At 59.6% G+C, this 20,668-nt stretch overlaps 1 protein-coding gene across 1 annotated transcript; it reads left to right on the top strand.

The window, feature by feature from the left end:
* Positions 1-389: 389 nt before the first annotated feature.
* ZSWIM4 (zinc finger SWIM-type containing 4) lies at positions 390-19,670 on the top strand. Its single transcript, XM_047827144.1, has 14 exons — positions 390-1,228; positions 3,209-3,410; positions 5,061-5,417; positions 6,034-6,182; positions 6,282-6,432; positions 7,560-7,727; positions 8,299-8,655; positions 10,330-10,467; positions 10,785-11,039; positions 11,606-11,741; positions 14,084-14,238; positions 15,471-15,634; positions 17,123-17,204; positions 17,607-19,670. The coding sequence occupies exons 1-14, from the start codon at positions 1,064-1,066 to the stop codon at positions 18,464-18,466; spliced, it is 3,339 nt and encodes a 1,112-aa protein (XP_047683100.1). The 5' UTR covers positions 390-1,063; the 3' UTR covers positions 18,467-19,670.
* Positions 19,671-20,668: the final 998 nt, after the last annotated feature.

Raw genomic sequence — 20,668 nt, forward strand, 5'->3', positions numbered from 1 at the left:
GGCCGGCGATCAAGACCAAGGGCGGCTTCCGGGCGAGAGACGGTGTCCAGGACAAAATGGGTCGGAAAAACAATTAGAGGTGATCGGATTCGACAAGTATTAGTTAAATCTTACGAAATTGCCATTTTAGTCGGTCAAAACCGGTCGAAAATCAGCAACTGCCTATGACGACGTAATGTTCAGGGCATAGAATGGATTAGGGGTTCCTCTCTTAGGGCTTGAGTTGAGCTCTATTTCTAGGGAGGAGGTCTGCAGCCCCCATGAGCTCTACAAGGAGACTGTGATCCTCCCCGCCCCCCGCCCGCCCCGCCATCCCCCAGAACATCAAAACTTGACTCCGCGCCCAGAGACGCTGAGAGAGTTTCTCGCATCACACAGCCCAGAGGGAGGAGGGGCCGAGCTGCTGCCCTGGAATCCCGCCGCTCAGTCTCGCTCCCTGGCCGAGCCTTGTTGATTGTCCCCTTGCGGAGCCCGGAAGCGACCCTCAGTAAACAAAGCCGTGTGTGGGCGCAGCCCCAGCTGCCCGGGGCGCGCTGTCCAGCCGGAGGGGGGCGGGAGAGGAATGTTGTGAATGAACCCAGGACCCGCCCCGAAACTTCGCGTACGGCCTGCGCCGCGGGGGTCCTCCTACTGTGATTGGCCGCAGGTGCCCCATGATTGACAGCGCAGCCCGATGAGCTCTCTGATTGGGTTTCCTCCAAAAGACAGGCAGCACATACAACGAATGAACAGCGAGAATTTAGGGATGAGTCTGGAGGTGCAGCCAATGGTGGAGGAGGGCCTCGGAGGCCGAGGGGGGGGCCAATGGGGACGGGCGGCGGGGGCGGGACGACGGCGGAGGATAAAGCGGCGACTGAGGCAGCTTCATTGTTGTGAAGAGTCTTAAAGGGGCCGCATCACCCGGCCGGCCCGGCGCGGGGCGGGGGTGGGTGCGGCTGGGGTCCCGGGGCGGCCGAGCGCGGAAGACGAACTGGAAGGCGGGTAGGGGGCGCGGGATCCGGCGAAGCAAAGCGGGCATCGGACCGACCCCCCAACAGGCCCCGCCCCGGCCCCGGTCCGGCCGATGGACCCCCCTGCGGCCAAGCGGAGCCGGGGCTGCCCCGTGGGACCTGAGGAGCGCGATGCCGGGGCCGGGGCCGGGGCCGGGGCCGTGCGCGGCCGGGGCCGGCCCGAGGCGCTGCTGGACCTCAGCGCCAAGCGAGTAGCCGAGAGCTGGGCCTTCGAGCAGGTGACGGGGGCGGGGGGGGGGGGGGTGGAGGGGGGAAGGGACGCACCCCCAGCCCCTTCTCCGACTTGCCTTCTCCTCCCCTTGCCCAACCCCCAGTCTCGGACCTGCCCCCACATGAGACACTCCCAGAGAGAGATCCCCTTCAGGATCCTTAAGTCCGCCCCGAAACACCCCCTCATCCTCCCATTTCACTTCTTCAAGCCCTGTGACCCGCCCCCATTCCTTTTGCCATCCCTGCCGTCCAGCCCACAAGAACAGAGATGCCCTCAGCGCCCTAGATCCCAGCTCAGGACACTTCCTTCTCCTTCTCCTCCTGCCCCGTAGTCCCTCTCTTCCCACCTCATCCTCGGCACCCCATTCAATCCTCACTCCTCTTTCCAACTCCTGTAAGCCGCCCCCACTTGGACACCCCAGATCGCTGCCCCACACCCCCAATAGAACCCCTCCCCCCCATTTCTACAGATCCCAGCCTCAAGATACTCCTTTCTGTCTCTGATCTGTGCCTCCAGAACCCACCTGTCTCCTGGGGAACCCCCTCCTCCTCCAGCTCCTTCCCTGGGGTCCTGCCCCCCTCCCTCTGAGACCACCTCCCACCTGGGGCTTCCCAACCCCTCCAGGGTGAGGGTACCCTCCCACATCCCCCTATTTCCCCAGTGCTCGCCCTCCCTCTGCCCCCGCCCCTACTCCCCACCCCCCAGCCATCCCAGTCCTTCCAGGGGATCAGCAGCAGGGCGAGGCCTGGGTCACAGTACCTGGACGGGTGCACTGGAACCCTACCTCTGTAGTTTCTGAGGGCTCTGCCATGATGCCCCAGGGCTGGTGAGGTTAGAGTCCCCTTTTCCAGCCTCAGAGTGGGCCTCTGGAGAGTGGAGATGTGGCCTGGATCTGACCAAGCCTTCTGCAGCCCCCATAGGTTCTGTCCTCTGTCTGGCTTTGAGGGGTGTTCTTTGCTCCCTGGCCTCTCCAGAGTTAGGAAGTCTGCAGGACTGATGAGTCTGGGCCGCCAAGTGGGGATGGGGCAGGCTCTGATTCACGGCCTGGAAAAATCCCTCCTTAGTCATCTGCCAAACCATCCCCAAGGCCTCAGCCAGTCACTGGCCCACCCACTTCCCCCAGAAACCCAGGACTGGGGGCTCTGGGAGGTTGCCACCCCTCACAATCCTAAACCATCTCTGGGTCTCCCACGTACCTGCCCTGGTCAGGCCTGGTGCTAGGAAAGCTCTCGCTCATGGAGTCCTCTGCAGCCCTCTGGGATTTGTCGTTCTCCCTCCCACTTTGAGGAAACTGGAGCACAGAGAGGTTGAGAAACGTGCCCAAGGTCACAAAGCCCGTGAGTTAGCAAGCCCGGATTGGAACGCAGGCTCAGTCGGCTTGGTTCACTGCCCAGAGCCCACGGGGTGACGAGGACACCCCTCCCTTCCTGTGGGCCGTTGGAAACTGAGAACAGAGCCTGTCTTGGTAGCTGGAGCTTGCCAGCTGGGAGACTGAACAAGTGAATTCACCCCACTTCTGAGCCTCAGAGTCTCCAGGCTGCAAAATGGGATGATAACTAGTATCACTGAGATGTTGCTATGGAAATTATGGGAAATCACATACATAAAGCATTTAGCACAGTGTAGGCTGAGAAAATGGAGACCTGATCACTATTCTCATTGCTTTTGTCTCCCTTTCTCTTGCCCCTTCGAAGCCTTGGAGGTGGGTCTATGTTACAGCAGGACCCCCGGACCTGGTATCCAGGAAGGAGGTCGCAGAAAGTTCTGGAACACTAAGTACAGGCCAGGAGTTATTGTAAACGTATTTACATGTGTAAATGAATATTTAATCCTCGTGATACTCAGGAGGGCAGTGCTGTTAACATCCCCACAACACGTTTGAAAAAACAAGCACAGAGAGGCACAGTGACTTGCCCAAAGTCATACTCCTGAGCGGCAAAAGCCAGGGTTCCAGCCGGGGTTTCTAACCCACCGGCCCTTCCCGCAGGTTGAGGAGCGGTTCTCCCGGGTGCCAGAGCCGGTCCAGAAGCGCATTGTGTTCTGGTCGTTCCCACGCAGCGAGCGGGAGATATGTATGTACTCGTCGCTGGGCTACCAGCCCCCAGAGGGCGAGCATGATGCCCGGGTGCCCTTCACCCGCGGGCTGCACCTGCTGCAGAGCGGGGCCGTAGACCGAGTGCTGCAAGTGGGTGAGTGCTGGCCCCCACCCCTGCCGGGGAGGCCAGGAGGTCCAGAGCAGGCGCGGAGGAGGAGGAGGAGGAGGAGGAGGAGGAGGGAGTGGAGGGAGGCCTGGGCCAGGGCGAGGGGAGGTTCCAGATGTCTGGCTTCCATGCCCAGGAAGGATTATGCAAGAAATTGTGAGCTAAGGATCAGAGATCTGCCTGGACCTCAGGCAGCGGGCTTAGATGCGGCTGGGAGGAAGGATGGTGAACTAGAAAGCAGGGGAAGGAAGGTCCCAGAACTTAGGCAGCCAGGACCAGCTGAGGGCTGAGGGCTGAGGCTATTTCTAGATCCTAGGTGGAGGGCCACTATGGGGATTGGGGTAGAGGTGGAGACAGAGTGATGAAAAGCCCTAGACCTCAGGCTTTGAGTCCACTTGGGGGTGGGTACAGGATTCTGAGCTAAAGGCAAAGGTGGCCCTGGAGTCCTCAGCCAGGACGCTCCTGAGGCAGGCGTCAAGGAGCAATTGTAAACAAGAAGGAGGGTAAGTTTCAGACCTCAGGCAGAGGGACCTGGTGATGCTTTAGGGCCAAGGTTTAGAGCCAAAGGTGAGAATGATCCTAGACCTCAGGACACAGGGGCTAGGTGAGGGCTGGAGGCAAAGATCTAGAGCCAGAGGTGAGGAGTCTTGGACCTCAGGCAGAGGGACTCGGGGGAGCTCTCATCAGAGGTCTGGCGGTCTCAGACCTAAGGCAACGAGGCTTAGGTGGGGGCCTAGAGTAGAAGCTTGAGATCAGCTGTGAGGGGTGGTCTTAGGCCTTAGGCAGTGGGGTCCAGGTGAGGGTAGGGGGCAGAGGTTTAGAAGTAGAGGTGAAAGAGCATTCTAGACCCCAGGCAGCGGGGCTCAGGAGCGGACAAGTAGAGGTCGAGCCCGAAAGGGGGTAAGCCCTGGAAAGCTACACCTCTCATGTGGGAGCGCCGCTTCTCCTAACTGGAGGCAGGGGCTTGGCCAAGACGGTCCTCCCTGAACCCGGGCAGCCTGGAGGCCCCCTTGCCTGGACATGGCCCAGCCCACCCCAGGCTCGGCCATCTTCAGCCGGTATGAGGAAGCCACTGTTTCTGTGCCACTGTCTCTCTGCGTGACGCAGCCAGGGCCGGCTGGGGCCTGAGCTGCCCAACCAGTTGGATAAGCCTGGCATCTGGGCTCCCCAGGGGCCAGGGAGGGGCAGGGGGTGATGGGATGACCTGGCCCCTCGCCTGCCACATCGGCCCCTCACCCCCAAGTGTCATAGGCCTCTGTCATCTTCCCAGGAAGTTACAGGGCCCCCGGAGCCCAGGCTGTATCCACGGTAACCCAAGGGCGGAGAAAACCACCTTCAACGTCATCATTATAAATTCTTCAGATTTAGAACAGGAGCCAGCATTTATTTAGGACTTACTATATACCTACAGTGAGTGTTCTAAACATTTACCAAGCGTTTCATCCTCATCACAAAGGCATGAGGAAGATGTCACTATTCACTCCCATTTGACAGATGAGGAAGCGAGGCACAGAGAGGTTAAGTGGCTTGCTCTAGGTTCCTCCGCGGGGATTTGCATCCGGGTCTTGCCTTGCACCATGGACAGCACCCCCGTCTCCCGGGTGACACAGCGGGCGGCTGGTTTGGCTTTGGTCTTAGGGTTCCATCTGAGCGGAAACATCCGGGAGCCCGGGGGCCCCGGAGAGCCCGAGCGCCTCTACCACGTCTCCATCAGCTTTGACCGCTGCAAGATCACATCTGTGAGCTGCGGCTGCGACAACCGGGACCTCTTCTACTGCGCCCACGTGGTGGCCCTGTCGCTCTACCGAATTCGGCACGCCCGCCAGGTGGAGCTGCGGCTGCCCATCTCTGAGACGCTGTCCCAGATGAACCGAGACCAGCTGCAGAAGTTCGTGCAGTACCTCATCAGCGCCCACCACACCGAGGTGCTGCCCACTGCCCAGCGCCTGGCTGATGAGATCCTCCTGCTGGGCTCCGAGATCAACCTGGTGCACGGTGAGGGCACCCGGGGGCCTGATGGGGCGGCGCGCCCTCAGTTGCAGCCACCTCGGTGGCCTCGAGGCAGGCATTTGCCATGGAATCCTTAGGTCCCCCGGATCCTTGAATCGGGGTGGGGAGCCATGGCCTGAAGTCAAGGTCACACACCCAGTTAAGTGCAGATCCTGGATCTGACCCCGGGCAGATGAGTGAATGGTTGGAAATCAGCCAACCGGGAGATTCAGCCCCCGGGTGGGGGTGCGCCAAGATCACAGGAGCAGGCCTGCGTGTGGGTAGGTGGAGGGCATGAAGGGTATGTGGACGTGGGTGGGTGTCAGGTGGGAGACAGACCAGGAGGCGTTGTGAGCTCCGGGAGGGTTTGGAGCTACAGGGGGCTGGGAGAGGGTGGCGTAGGATGGACGGTAGGGAGATGGATGGGCCATTGGGAATGGTGGGGTGTTGGGTGAGCGAATGATCATGTAGGATGGTGGGTGAATGGGGAGTGGGTGGTATTGACCGCATCGGTGAGGGGGGATGGGCTTTGATTAGGATCAAGGTAGACCGAGGGTGGTGGACAGATGGGAGTTGGTGGAAGATTGGAAACCCCGGCCTCACTTTTCCTCCGTCCCCGCAGGTGCCCCAGACCCCACAGCGGGCGCAGGCATCGAGGATGCCAACTGCTGGCACCTGGACGAGGAGCAGATCCAGGAGCAGGTGAAGCAGCTGCTATCCAACGGCGGCTACTACGGCGCCAGCCAGCAGCTGCGCTCCATGTTCTGCAAGGTGCTGCGCAGGCGCGCGGCGGGGCCGGGGCCGGGGCCTGGGAGGTGCCGGCGCCCCGCCCCCTCCTCACCACTCCGCCCCGCCCCCATCCCGGCACAGGTGCGGGAGATGCTGCGCATGCGGGACTCCAACGGGGCGCGCATGCTGATCCTCATGACCGAGCAGTTCCTGCAGGACCCGCGCCTGGCCCTGTGGCGGCAGCAGGGCGCTGGCATGACCGACAAGTGCCGGCAGCTGTGGGACGAGCTGGGTAAGGCCTGTTCCGAGGCGGCGCACTGGACCCGGGGCTCCCGCTCCCGCGGCGGCCCTGGCAGCCAGGTCTTGCCCACCCTGACATTAGGGTCTGGCCCCTGAATCCTTTCTCTGCTCATTTGCCCCTCTGATGTAAGAGGCACTGTACCGGGTGCTGGGGCTGCAGCAGAAAACAAAGGTTAAATACCTGCCCTCTTGGAGCTGACACTAAACGCTATAAAATCCTATCAAATACTACCAACCCCTCTGACCACACCTTTTCCATAAGGGCGACTGTCTGTGGCTTTGGCTTTGCGGGGCACTTGTCTCTGTCACAGCTTCAGGGTTTTTTTTTGTTTTTGTTTTTGTTTTTTTTCCAACGTTTTTTTATTTATTTTTGGGACAGAGAGAGACAGAGCATGAACGGGGGAGGGGCAGAGAGAGAGGGAGACACAGAATCGGAAACAGGCTCCAGGCTCCGAGCCATCAGCCCAGAGCCGGACGCAGGGGTCGAACTCACGGACCGCGAGATCGTGACCTGGCTGAAGTCGGACGCTTAACCGACTGCACCACCCAGGCGCCCCCACAGCTTCAGTTTTGACCGTTGTCGTGGAAAAGTAGCCCCTGACATATCACCAGATGGGCGTGGCAACGTCCCAATACAGTTTTGTTTACAGCGGCTATTTATGTGAATTTCACGTAATTTTCACAGGTCCCAAAATCTTCTTCTGATTTATTTTTCCCTCACCATTTGAAAACATAGAAGTCAGTCGTAGCTCGCGGGCCGTTCAGACCAGGTGGCAGGTTCGATTTTATCCACTGGCGGTAGTTTGCTGACCCCTGTAAACAGATGGTGATAAGTGCTATAGGGGAAAAAAAAAAAAAAAAAAAACAAAACCAGCAAGAGGAAGAGTCTGGGTTCCAGTCCTGACTTCCCAGCTGTGTGACCTTGAGCAACTGCTTTTACCTCTCTGGGCTGTAAGGCGAAAAGACTATCAGTTGCAACCTCAGAGGCTGGAGATGAGGGGTCAGCAGAGACCAGTGCCCGGCACGCACTAGGCACTCCACAGGTGTGTGCCCGTTCCTGTTGGCATGAACGCTGAGCCTGCCTCGTGCCCACACTGACCACCCGCCCTCCCTCCCCAGGGGCCCTGTGGGTGTGTGTCGTCCTGAGCCCCCACTGCAGACCAGAGGAGCGAGTGAGCTGGCTGCAGCTGCTTGGCAAGTGGGACAAGCTGGACGTGTGCCCGCTGGAAGAGGGCAACTACTCTTTTGACGAGCCCAGCCTGCAGCCCACCATGACCCTCAGCCGAGGTAGGAGAGGGGTCCCTGCTATTCCCCCTGCAAAAAGCTGGCCTGGTGCCCAGTCTCCCCATCACAGTGCTCTGGGGGAGAGCAGAGGGTCTCCCAGCCCCTGCCAGCAGGAGGGAGGGAGGGAGTGCCCAGGCAGGGGCGGCAGGCAGCCTGAGTCACAGGAAGTGAAATGTTTAAGGCGCCTATAGTTCTGGGCTGCTCTCCTGGCCATGGAGGCAGGGGTGGGGGGACAGAGAGAAAAGGAAAAAGCTATTGAGAAGAGAGAGACAGGTAGAGTCAAGATGGAGGGACGGAGGAAGAGAGAGAGGAGAAAGTGAGGAATGGGGGTGGGAGTAGAGACGGAGAGAGAAAGAGGAATGGAGTCCAGGGAAGGGGCAGGACGGACAGAGAGACCAGTGGACAGTTATTCCACCTCCATTGTCCATTGGCATGAAGGGCTGTAACAGCTCCTCCAACAGAGCCATCACTGAGCCCAGAGCCTAGTTCCCAGCTGGCACCCGGTCAGGGGAGCTGGCCTCAGCCCCGAGTGCTAGGCCCCCTTACCAGGCCATGTTGGGCGCCTCTCCCGCAGGCCCAGAGGAGGAGGAGGAAGAGGAGGTGGGGGCTAGAGGTTCCCGCCACACCGTCTTCGGCCGCGCCCTGCAGGCTGGGTCGCTGCACTGGAGCGACACTCACCTGCAGAGGATCCTGGCCAGCGACTCCTACGGCCCCAGCCTCACAGGCACCATGGGCGGTGAAAAGCCAACCTTTGACCCCCAGGGCCGCCCACTGTGGCTGGGTGAGCCCTTCCCCACCGCGTGCGCCCGTGTGGACACCCTGCGTGCCCATGGATACCCCCGTCAGGCCCTGCGGCTGGCAGGGGCCATAGTGAACTCACTCCGGCTGCAGCGACGGCATCAGCTTGAAAGCTACAAGCAGCAGAAAAAAGGTGGGTGCCACGACTGTCATACTACCCTGGGGCTCTAGACACAAATGCCGACTGCTGGGCACTGTGGCAACCCTGACATCTGTGGGTACCGCTCGGGGTCCCACCGGGAAAGCCAGATCAGCCGAAGGTGTCGGGAACCGAAAAGAATTTAATACAGGGGATTGAGGCCTCACAAAACTACTGGAGGGGCTGCAGCATTAAGAGTCAGGGATACCACTGCTTAGGTTCAAGAACCTGAACTCCCGAAGTACAGGGATTACCGCAAACTGCTGACATTGAGCTCAGCAGCCTGTGGCTGCACTGTGGGCTGCGTCCAGGAGGACACTCGGAACCTTCTGGCAAGCCCTTGTGTCTGTGCCCTGCACAGTCACACACCTGCTCATGGAGGCTGCAGAAGAGCCTCATCCTTTCCCAGCCTCTGCACCTCACGCAAAGGAGCCTGGGACGTGTAGTTTCTAAGCTTCCAGCTCCCGTGGAACAGGATGGGTGCACCAGCCACAAGTCTTTCAGGAACGTGGACCCAGTGTGCCCAGATTTTCAAGACAGGCCGGAAATCTGGATTGTATGATGTGCAAATTTACTGATTTTTTTTTTTTTTTAACGTTTATTTGTTATTGAGAGACAGCGCGTGAGCAGGGGAGGGGCAGAGAGAGAGGGAGACACAGAATCCGAAGCAGCCTCCAGGCTCCGAGCCGTCAGCACAGAGCCCGACGCGGGTCCTGAACTCACAAACCGCAAGATTACGACCTGAGCCAAAGTCAATCGCTTAACGGACTGACCCACTCGGGCACCCGTGATTTTTTTTTTAAGTTTATTCATTTGGGGGATGAGACAGTGAGTGGCGGGGGCAGTGGGGAGGCAAAGAGAGAGAATCCGAAGCAGGTTCCACGCTGACCCTGGTGCAGGACTCAAACTCACCAACAGTGAGATCATGACCTGAGTCGAATTTGGATGCTTAACCGACTGAGCCACCCACGGGCTCCAATTTACTGAAATTTTTAAACATGGGCACCAAATTCAAATTCGTATTAGGGGGACCAAAAAAAGCCACAGTGTATGGGCCAAAAAAAGAACCTGTTTGTGGACTGGCTATGGGGAGGCAGGAGGGCAACTTATCAGGAAATTGAACCCAGGGTATAACAGGAACCTGGGGGATCTGGGACCCCGGCAGAGTTCTGGCCTGGCCTAGAGGCACAGAGAAACCCCGCCCCGCCGCAGAGCCACTGAGAGCTGTACATCTTAGGGATGTATTGTGGTTTTCCAGGGGAACAGGAGGGAGAAGAACAACATGGGCAGGATCCCAGAGGCAGGAGTGGGAGGAGATCGGAGAATGGGCTTTCGGATGGGGCAGGTGGCCACGTGGGGTCGGGACAGCTGGGTGAGATGGAAAATGATGGGAGGGATTAAGAAGAGGAGAATGGCACCGGTTAGGTGTTTCAGAAAGCACCCAGTTTCCATCCTGTGACCTGTCAGGCCTAGGTCTGGCTGTGCGACAGGAGGCCAAGGCTGTGGAGGTGAGGGCTGCTACAGAGCTCAGGGGGCAGAGAAGATGGCTGCGGGGTGGGTGGGCAGTGGGCAGGCTCTGGGAGGCCGGGCTAGGGGTTCAAGGGCAGAACCCCCCCCCCACTAGGCTTGTGGAGGGGCAGGCACTGAGCCCCCCCATACTGCCTGCAGAGCTGCTGCAGAAAGGGAACACCTGCATCACCAACACGGAAGGCTGGGTGGGCCACCCCCTGGACCCTATTGGCTGCCTCTGCAGGGCGCTCCTGGAGGCCTGTCGCCTGGAGGAGGAAACCCTCGCCCTTTACCCAGGTGCCTACACTGGGGCCCCTGGGAGGAAGAGGGGCATCCCCCCACCCTCCCCGGCCCAGCACCCCGAGAAAAGAAAGTGGGGCCGCACCCTTATCCTTGGCCACACCCCTAACCGGTGCCAGCAGCCCGTAGACTCCGCTTCTCCTGACGGCGAGGCCACCATATAGACCTACGTGTCTGCTGGTAGGAAGTGTCTGGTTAGAGCTGGGAGCCGCTGGGTTCCCCCTAAACCTAAGCCCCCAGACCCCCCGCTTGAGGTGAAGAGCCGCTGGGGTCCCAGGAAGCGGGTCCTGAAACCTGAAACCCGTGTCCCACAGACTCGGGCCCCGAGAAGCGGAAGGTGGCCTACCAGCACGTGCCGGTGCCCGGGAGCCCTGGGGAGTCCTACCTGGCGCTGGCCCTCGAGGTGGCACTGCTGGGCCTGGGGCAGCAGCGGGCCCTGCCCGAGGGGTTGTACGCCCAAGACAAGGTGGTGCGCAGCGAGGAGCAGCTGTTGGCCCTGCTGGAGGAGGTGGAGCTGGACGAGCGGCTGGTGCAGGTGCTGCGCAGACAGGCCGGGCTGCTGCTGGAAGGTGAGGCCCCTCCCCCCCCCCCCCCCCCCCCCAGCCCGCTCCTGAAGGCGGGGTCCCTCCCCCCACCTGCGGTGGTCGGTTGCTGCCGGATCTCGAGACCCGGCTCTCGGCCCTCGTAGTTCGCTCCCAGCTCGGCAGGCAGTGCCTGAAAGGTGAGATCCGGCCCTTGGCCCTGCTCCCGAGAAAGTTCCGGCAGCCAGTAGCCGCTGTGGCCTCTGAGGCGCTGCCCCTCTCCCACCTTGGAGTCGAGGAGCCTGGTCCCTGATGCCCAGCTGGACTTCAGTGGCTCTGCCCGTGGCCCTGCCTTCTGAGGCCCCCACCCGCCCCTGGAGCGGGTGCGGCCCCGTCTCGTATCTGAGTCCTGCCTCCTACCAAGGGGGAGGCCGGGTCTCCTCTTCGGATTCTCCGGCGCTTTTCTGACTCGGCCCTGCACCCCCATCTCCGGGACCTCTTTAACCCCCAGCCCCTGCCCCTCTGTCCTGGGGCCAGCCTATCCCCTACTCTGAGCCTGGGGAGGGGCGGAGACGAGCCCTCACTTGGGGGCTGAGCTCAGCATGCCCCTGCAGCGGGTCCCTTCAGTGGCTTCGGAGAGGTGCTCTTCCGGGAGAGCGTGCCCATGCACACCTGTGCCCGCTACCTGTTCACCGCGCTGCTGCCCCACGACCCTGACCTGGCCTACCGCCTCGCGCTGCGAGCCATGAGGTGAGAAGGGGCGGCTGGGGACTGGCCCAGGGGACCGGGCCGGACTGGAGGGTGAGAGGCGCCCTTGGAGCCCCGTCCTCCCGCCTGAACTAGCAGCCTGCTTAATTCAGTCTCCCTCACGCTGGCAGCCCGGTTGCCCTGTGCTTTTGATTATTAAATATGCATGGGTGTTATGCTCTTGAATTTGAGAGATACCCACACGGCACAGAATTCAGAGTCCTTTTCTAGACATTTTTGTCCCAACCTACCCAAATCTCTTCCGAGGCAAGCCGTGTCACTACTTTCTGCTTATCTAACCCACAAGAATCAAGATTTCGGCAAACCCATGGTCTGGAAATTGAAAGTTGGTCTTCCGTTTACACCCATGATGCATCCTGTATCTCTTTCTTGGCACCTGCACTTTTTTTTTTTTTTCTTTTAGAGAAAAAGTGCCTGCAGGGGAGGGCAGAGGGAGGGTGAGGGAGAGAGAGAGGGGGCGAGGGGAATCTCAGGCAGGCTGCACGCTCAGCCTGACGTGGGGCTTGATCTCATGACCTGAGCCAAAATCCAGAGTTGGACACAACTGACTGAGCCACCCGGCAGCCCCAGCGGAATTTTTAGAGGCCCTCTGTGTCCTAAGCCATGCCCAACAAATAAAGTGCCTTCTGTCCCCGGTCTCAGACGATCCCATTTAGGGTGCATCTTTCCAGAATATTTGGAAAGAATCATCTCTGAAGAGCTGTGGATATCTAAGGAGGACCCAGCAAATTAACAGCCCATGGGCCAGATTCGGCCTGCCACCTGTTACCATACAACCCAGGAGACGAGAATGGTTTTTACATTTTTAAGTGTTTGAAAATAAAAGAATATTCTGTGACCCATGGAAAGTATACGAAACTCAAGTTTCAGTGTCCAGCAGTAAAGTTTTATTGGCACGCAGCCACGCCCATTCATTTACGTATCGTCTGTGGCTAATTTACGTGGCAGTGGCAGAGTCGTTGGGACTGGGACCGAATGGCCTGCACAGCCAAAAATACCGGCTGTCCAGACTCGTGCAAAGAAACGGTGCCGGTCCCTGGTCCAAATCCATGGCTCACAGCACCTCGTGTAATCTTAACAACCTAGAGAAATAAGTATGTTGACCCCCATTTTTTTATTTTTATTTTTATTTTTTTATTTTTTTATTTTTTTCAACTTTTATTTATTTTTGGGACAGAGAGAGACAGAGCATGAACGGGCGAGGGGCAGAGAGAGAGGGAGACACAGAATCGGAAACAGGCTCCAGGCTCTGAGCCATCAGCCCAGAGCCTGACGCGGGGCTCGAACCCACGGACCGCGAGATCGTGACCTGGCTGAAGTCGGACGCTTAACCGACTGCGCCACCCAGGCGCCCCTGTTGACCCCCATTTGACACGTAAACACACTTAAAGTGTGTCCAGAGTCACATGTTGAGGAAACTTCAGTAATATTTGAAACCAGAATAGTCTTGATTCCTCTTCTGTGCTGTTGATCCCATCTGACAACTTAGAAGGACTTTCTAAATATAAACCACATCTATAGAGAGTGAGCCGGTTAACAATATGCCGTAGTGGGCACGTAAAGTCCTCCCCCAAACATTTGTGTGCTCAGCATTGTTCTGGCTGCTGGATATGCAGCAGTGAGTAAAATAGTCACAAATGCCCGCCTTCATGGAGCTGAGGTTTTGGGGTGGGAGAGACAATCAAGAAATTAATAGGGGGGCCCGGGTGGCTCAGTCGATTTAAGCATCCGATTCCTGATTTCAGCTCAGGTCATGATCTCCCCATTTGTGAGATCAGGCCCCGTGTCAGGCTCTGCCCTGACAGCATGAAGCCTGCTTGGAATTCTCTCTCTCTCAAAACAAATAAACTTTAAAATTAACAAAAAAAAAAAAAAAGAAATTAATAGTAAACTATATTGTGTGTCAGATGTGACCTATAGCAAAGAAGCCCTGGGAGAAGTTGGGAGTGGGAAGTTCACACGGTGTGGGGGGGGGGGGCCCATGGAAGAGCCCACTGAAAAATATTTGAGCAAAGACTTGAGGGAGGTGAGGAAGAAGCCGTAAGGATGTCTGGGGAAGAGTGTTCCAGGCAGAGGGAGCAGCATGTGCAAAGGCCCTGAGGTCGGACTGTGCTTCATTGTATTTGAGGGACATTGAGGGGAACAGTACCTGGAACAGAGTAGGGGTGACAGAAAGGCTAACAGGGGCCGCATCAGGACACAAATAACCTCACATTTTTATTGGCCCTGGCATATGAATAGAGTATCATTTATTTAATCAACTGTGAAGGGCATCAGCAGTACTTTGGTGAACATCTTGCGCTTCTCCCCGTCCCCTGCCCCAGGCTGCCTGTACTGGAGACCGCGTTTCCAGCCGGAGAACCTCACCCCAACCCGCTGGACTCCATCATGAGCAACCGCTTCCCCCGCTGGTTCATCCTTGGCCACCTGGAGACCCGCCAATGCGAGCTGGCCTCTGCCATGCTGACAGCTGCCAAGGGTGAGGGCAGCGGCTGCCCCCTGTCCCCCTCTGCCTTCTCTTTCTTCCTTTCTGTCACGCCTCCCCTCTCCTTTTTACTCCTTCATCGGATTTCAGTTTTCCTTGAGCACTTCCTAGATGGCCCAGGCAGTGCCCCGGGCGCTAGGGACACACAACACAGTTCCGAATCCCGCGCCCTGTGATGTTACGTTCTAGTGGGGGCGGGCAGACCACGCGCAAGGTAAACAGTTATGTTACTCAGTAAGCAAGACAGTAAGAGGTGCCTAAAGCAGGTTAATGCTTAAGCCAAGAGGCCTGAGCTATGGCCGATATCTGCTCTCCGAGTCACCGGGAGCCTCCATGACAGAACCACAGACCAGGGTGCTCAAACAACAGACGTTTATTTTCTCACGGCTCTGGGGGCTGGAAGTCCGAGATCAGGGTGCCAGCCTGGTCGGTTCCCAGTGAGGACTCTCTTCCTGGCTTGCAGACGGCCACCTTCCTGTTGTGTCTTCCCTTGGCAGAGAAAGAGCTCCAATTTCTTCCTCTTCTCAGGAGGACACTGATGCCCTCACAGTGCCCTACCCTCAGGACCCAGTGCCTGCGGAAGTCCCCACCCCCAGATACCACCATCCTGGGGATCCGGGCTTCACCATGAATCTGGGGAGGGTGCAGTCCAGGGCTGGAGAGCATTCCAGGCAGAGGGAATAGCCAGTTCAACGGCTCTGAGGCTAGATTGTGCCTGGTATGTTTGAGGAACAGAGGAGGCCCGTGTGGCCGCAAGTGGAGTGACAGAATTGTAGGATCGGGGCCGGTGATAATAACAGCAATAAAAGCTCACATTTCTATAGCTCTTGCCCTGTTAAAGCTTTTCAAGTGTCGGCTCCCCATCCCGTGAGGCAGGTACCATAGTGTTAGTTTAACCCATTTTACAGATGGGGCAGCCAAGGCACAGAAAGGTGGAGCACCTTGCTCAGCATCACACAGCTAGTGAATGGCCAGGCAGGGATTGGGACCCTGGTGCTCGGGGTCCAGAATCAATGCCCTTGACAATTAGGGGTCCTTTTGTGGCTTTGTCCCGCCGGGTGAAGGAGTACCAAGAGCGGTCTGGATCTTTACGGAACCACTGCCGGGTGCTTCTCCCTCCTCACACGGGTGCACCGAGTGGGGAGGAAGCTGTGTGAACAGGTCAGGCGGCAGCAGGGTCTGGTGCCAGGTGTGCTGACCCTGCCCTCCTCCTTCCCTCACCCCAGGAGACCCCAAGTGGCTGCATGCGGTGCTGGGCTCCATCCAGCAGAACATCCACTCGCCTGCCCTGCTCTTCAAGCTGGCCCAGGACGCCTGCAAGACGGCCACCCCTGCCAGCGCGCCTCCGGACACCACGCTGCTGGGCATTGCGCTGGAACTGGGCCTGCAGGTGGGCGGGAGTCGGGGGAGGGGGGGTGGGGGGAAAGGCTGCCTGGGGCCCCGCCTGCGTGTGAGCGACACCTGGGGGCGGGGCCGCGAGGAGCCCTGTCTGGGAATGAGAGAAGGGTCACCAGCTGGGGTGGGCTTGTGAGCGAGGGACTCTGTGGCAGAGTCTGAAGGTGACAGTCCACTTCTGGAGGTGTGACTGAGGACAAGGATGCGGGTCCCGGGTCCCGCAGGTGAGCCAGTGGGCCACAAAAAGCAGCAGAGCCTAGGGTGCTGGGCTTGGGGTGGGGCCTGGGGCTGGTGTGCTCGCGGCTAGGGCCCCTGGGTGGGCGGGGCTGAAGCTGAGGGAGCAGAGCCAATAAGGAGCCTGCTTGGGGGCGGGGCTTGCTGGGAACCGGCCTGGAAGGAAAGGTCACCGCGGAGGGGGCGGGGCCCGGGGGAGGGTCCTGAAGGTGAGGAGCCACCTCTGAGTCTGAGGTCTTCGAGGCCGGGCCTGCGAGTTGGGGCCGTCCCCAGGGGCCGCCCGGGCAAGGGCTGTCCTGCTGGGGCAAGTCAGAGGCCAGCAGGGGTGCAGCTTGGAGGTGAGGAGTCAAAAGCCGGGTGTGGGACCCGGAGGGGGCGGGGCCTCAGAGTGCTTGCGAAGTAAAATAGGAGGATAGGGAACAGTTGGGGGCAGGCTTGCAGGATGGGGTGGGACCTTCCCAGAACTGGCAAGCAGGGGGGCTGCAGAAGGCAGGATTAGCCCCGAACAGAACAGAACAACCTCCTGTGGGGGAGTGGAGGCATGGCAGGGGGTATTTGGGAGGTGAGAGCAGGGAGGGGTCCCTTAGAGATGTGACACACTGTTTAGGAGCCTTCAGAAGGCAGAGCCCCCAGACAGGACCTGGGGACGGAGCCGGGGGGAGAGGCAAGCAGGGAAGGTGGGACTTGTGGGGCAGGTGCTTTGGGCCTCCAGGGGGAAATCTGACAGGAGCATGGAACTTTCTAGAGAGAAGGGGCAGGTTGGTTGGTTGTCTGGGGTGGGCTCCGTGGGGCCTCAGAATAACACCAACAATAACAGTAACAGTAATGGCTGGCGTTGGGCTGAGCGCTTTGAAGCAACCAGTACTGTGCAGGAGCTTTTTATTTTTTTAGTGTTTTTATTATTTCAATTTTTGAGAGAGGGAGACAGCATGAGCAGGGGTGGGGCAGAGAGAGGAGGAGATACAGGATCCGAAGCAGGCTCCAGGCTCCAAGCTCTCAGCACAGAGCCCCACGCGGGGCTTGAACCCACAAACTGCGGGATCATGACGTGAACTGAGGTTGGACGCTTCACCGACTGAGCCACCCAGGCGCCCCTTTAATCCCCATTTTATAGACGAGGAAACTAAGGCCCCAGGAGGCAAGGCCACGTGTCCAGATTGTGTGGCTCACTGACTCAGCCCTTAACTTCCGAGTCTCCTGGGCCCCTCAGGATCCCTGATCCCCTTCCCTGTCCCCTCCCACGCTGCAGGTGATGCGGATGACCCTGAACACCATGACCTGGAGGCGGAGGGAGATGGTGCGTTGGCTGGTCAGCTGTGCCACAGAGATTGGTGAGAGTCCCCCAGTGAACCTGCCGTCTGTCTCCCTATGGTGGCAGGCAGGCATGAGAGAGAGGCCGGGCCTTTTCCATGACTCCAGCCCGAGCTCAGGGCCAGGCTGGTGCGATGGGGGTTGTGGGGGGACAGAGCTGGACAGAGGCCCAGAAGCCGGCCAGGCTAAAGTGGCTTGGAGAAGGGACAGCGCCTCCAAAGCGTGCCCTCTCCCCACCCGGCCCCGCTGCTCCCCGCTCCTTTGGAAAGGTGGGGTGCGGCTTCCGTCAGGCTTGGGGTGGCGGCAGAGGGGTTGTCTTCAGCCCTGGGTGGTGGGGACGGCGCATCAGGGCAAATCCGTGCCCGCACCTGGGAGTCCCCGCCCTTCTTCCCGGCCAGCTTTGCCCTCTTGCCTCCCCCCAGGCCCCCAGGCCCTGATGAATATCATGCAGAACTGGTACTCCTTATTCACACCAGTGGAGGCTGCCACCATCGTGGCGGTGACAGGCACCACGCACGCCACGCTGTCGCGGCTGCAGCTGGATGCGCCCCGGCGGGAGGAGCTCTGGGCCTGTGCGCGCACCCTGGCCTTGCAGTGCGCCATGAAAGACCCGCAGAACTGTGCCCTGCCCGCCCTCACCCTGTGCGAGAAGAACCACGCGGCCTTCGAGGCGGCCTACCAGATCGTGCTGGACGCCGCGGCCGGTGGTCTGGGCCATGCCCACCTCTTCACCGTGGCCCGCTACATGGAGCACCGTGGCCTCCCACTGCGGGCGTACAAGCTGGCCACGCTGGCCCTGGCGCAGCTCAGCATCGCCTTCAACCAGGACAGCCACCCCGCCGTCAACGATGTGCTCTGGGCCTGCTCGCTCAGCCACTCGCTGGGCCGCCACGAGCTCTCTGCCATCGTCCCCCTCATCATCCGCAGCATCCACTGCGCCCCCATGCTCTCTGACATCCTGCGCCGCTGGACCCTCTCGGCACCTGGCCTGGGGCCCCTGGGGGCCCGTCGGGCCGCCAAACCGCTGGGCACTGACCGGGCGCCGCTCTGCCAGCTCCTGGACGCCGCGGTGGCGGCCTACATCGCCACCAGCCACTCGCGCCTCACGCACATCAGCCCGCGGCACTACGGTGACTTCATCGAGTTCCTAGGCCAGGCCCGTGAGACCTTCCTGTTGGCGCCTGACGGGCACCTGCAGTTCGCCCAGTTCTTGGAGAACCTCAAACAGACCTACAAGGGCAAGAAAAAGCTCATGCTGTTGGTGCGGGAGCGCTTCGGTTGAGGGGCTGCGGCCCCCTTCACCCCTGCCTCCGCGGCACCAGCGCCCCATCCAGGGCCTCGGCGCTGGAGGCCCACGTGGCGTTTCAGTATTAAGTCAGGGAAGGAGCCCGGCCGCAGCTAGGAGATCTTGCCTGCCATCCCCTGGAGGCCTGCTGGGGGGGCGGGGGGGGAGGCGGGGGGGTGGCTTCCTGCCACACGCGTGCCTAGGAGTGTGCAAGTGAGTGCGAGATGTGAGGATCAGAAGCCATACCGCCACCCAGGGGCCCGGAAGGGGGTGTGTGCTTGGGCAGCCGGTATGACCCCGCCTTGGGCACCCCAAAAGCAATAGGCAAGCTCTCCCTCCCCAGACAGGCAGGCCTGGCTTGGACTGGGGGTGGGGGTGGGATCTTCGAGGCAGGACATTCCAGAAAGTGGCTCTTAAAGCCAGCGTAGCAGACCGCCCCACACCCCACTCTGGGTGGCCAGGGGACTCCTGTTAGGGCATCTAAATCTCCTTTTGTACCCTCCCCTCACTGCCTCAGGGGCCCCGTTCTGCATCCCAGGGCCTCCTCCAGGCTGCCCAGCTGGGACCAATGGCTCATTCCCACTGAAGGATTTGAAGAGGCCTCAGGCCTCAGCCACATACCTCACCCCCTTCCGGCCGGGACTCCCATTCCCGAGGATGCCAAGGTCCCAGGGCAGGCTCAAGGGGTCACTACTGTCCCTCCCCCTACCTGCTAGTCACTGGATACAACTCAGGAACTGAGCCAGGCTCACACTGTCCTCCAAACCTGGTGTGTGTCGGGGGGGGGGGTGGGGGGGGGTGGGAGACGAGCGCAGGAGAGCCAGGGACTCCCCGCCCCAGATCTGGAAAGGAGACAGGTTGGCATCCTGGCATTTCCGACTCTGGCTCTCTCTCTCTCTCCTGCTCTGTGTCCCTGCTCCTCCCCTCATCTTACTCTCTCCCTTTCCCTATTTCCCTTCATTTAGCCTTTCTATTTGTGTCTCAATCTCAGCTGCTGACTCTCTTGGGTCTCCCGTTCCCACCTTGGCCCAGGGAGGAAGAGGGAGAGTGTCCCAGACCAATCACCCCTTCTGTCTTTTCTCCTCTTGTAATTAAGGACAAAATCATGTCGTTTTGTAACTTTTTTTCTATTTATTGAACCGTATATTGTATTTCCTTTTTCCTTTTTTTTTTTTTTTAATAACACAAATTTTGAGACTGAGGTGTGTCCCCTACCCCCCCTCCCCCGCCCCGAACCAGGACCACCTGATCCCTGGACAGAAAAACTCCAGCCTTGGCTGCTCCCGGCACAGCTTGGGCACAGCTTCAAGCGAGGCGTGGAATGGGAGTGCTTGCTGGTTTCGTCCGTTTGCAGTAGTGTAGATAATAGGGCTGAGAGCTGGGCAAGCCCCAAGAGGAGAGCTTTATACCTGTCACCTGTTACAACACGTGTCACAGTGGCCCTACGAGTCGGGAAGAATATCATTTCCGAGAATAGTGGGGTTCCAAAGCGTAAGGAAAGGCAGAGCCTGATCAGTACCATGGTGAAGCCACTGACCCTGCCCACCTCGGACACCATGGCCCTTGAACTGCTGGGAATGGCCACTAGGGGGTGCCCTGCCCCCAGACACCAATGTTGGAGATACTTGTCTCCGAGTTGCTGAAAGCGGGGACCCTGACAGGTGCTGGGTGCACCTGGGTGGGAGAGACACACACAAGACAGGAATCCCGGGCCTCGACTCGTCCTTGGTGGGCGGGTTCTGGCGTCGGCGAGAAAAGCAGGTGGGTGTGGTCAGCGAGGGGCGCGGCCCGGGCGTGTCTGGATTCCTACGCCGCCGTGGAGGCTTCCAGTAGTCCCCAAATGGAGTGAGCCGTCTGGGGGGCCGCAAAGAAGGCCTTCGGTTGCCTTCTTTCCCTAGTTCCCTGAGAAGCAGGGCGCCCCCCCCCCCCCCGTCTTTAGGGTGTGGCGGATAGATGAACAAGTGTGTCTGGGTCACTGTCAGGGCCGGGGCAAGCGAGGACGGGCTTCGCGGCCAGGCGGGGTACAGAGCAGTGCTGGGTGGAGCTGACCGCCAGAGGGCGCCGAGACAGCGCGCGCGGTCGTGGGCGGGGCATCGGCAGCGCTGGGCACAGCGATTGGTTCGTGGCACTGCCCTCTGCCCGAGAGGGCCCATTGGAGACGGTCCCATCTGCCCCGCCTCCCCGTTCCCGCAGGTATGT

This window comes from Prionailurus viverrinus, chromosome A2, assembly GCF_022837055.1.
Source record: "Prionailurus viverrinus isolate Anna chromosome A2, UM_Priviv_1.0, whole genome shotgun sequence".
Lineage (NCBI taxonomy): Eukaryota > Metazoa > Chordata > Mammalia > Carnivora > Felidae > Prionailurus > Prionailurus viverrinus.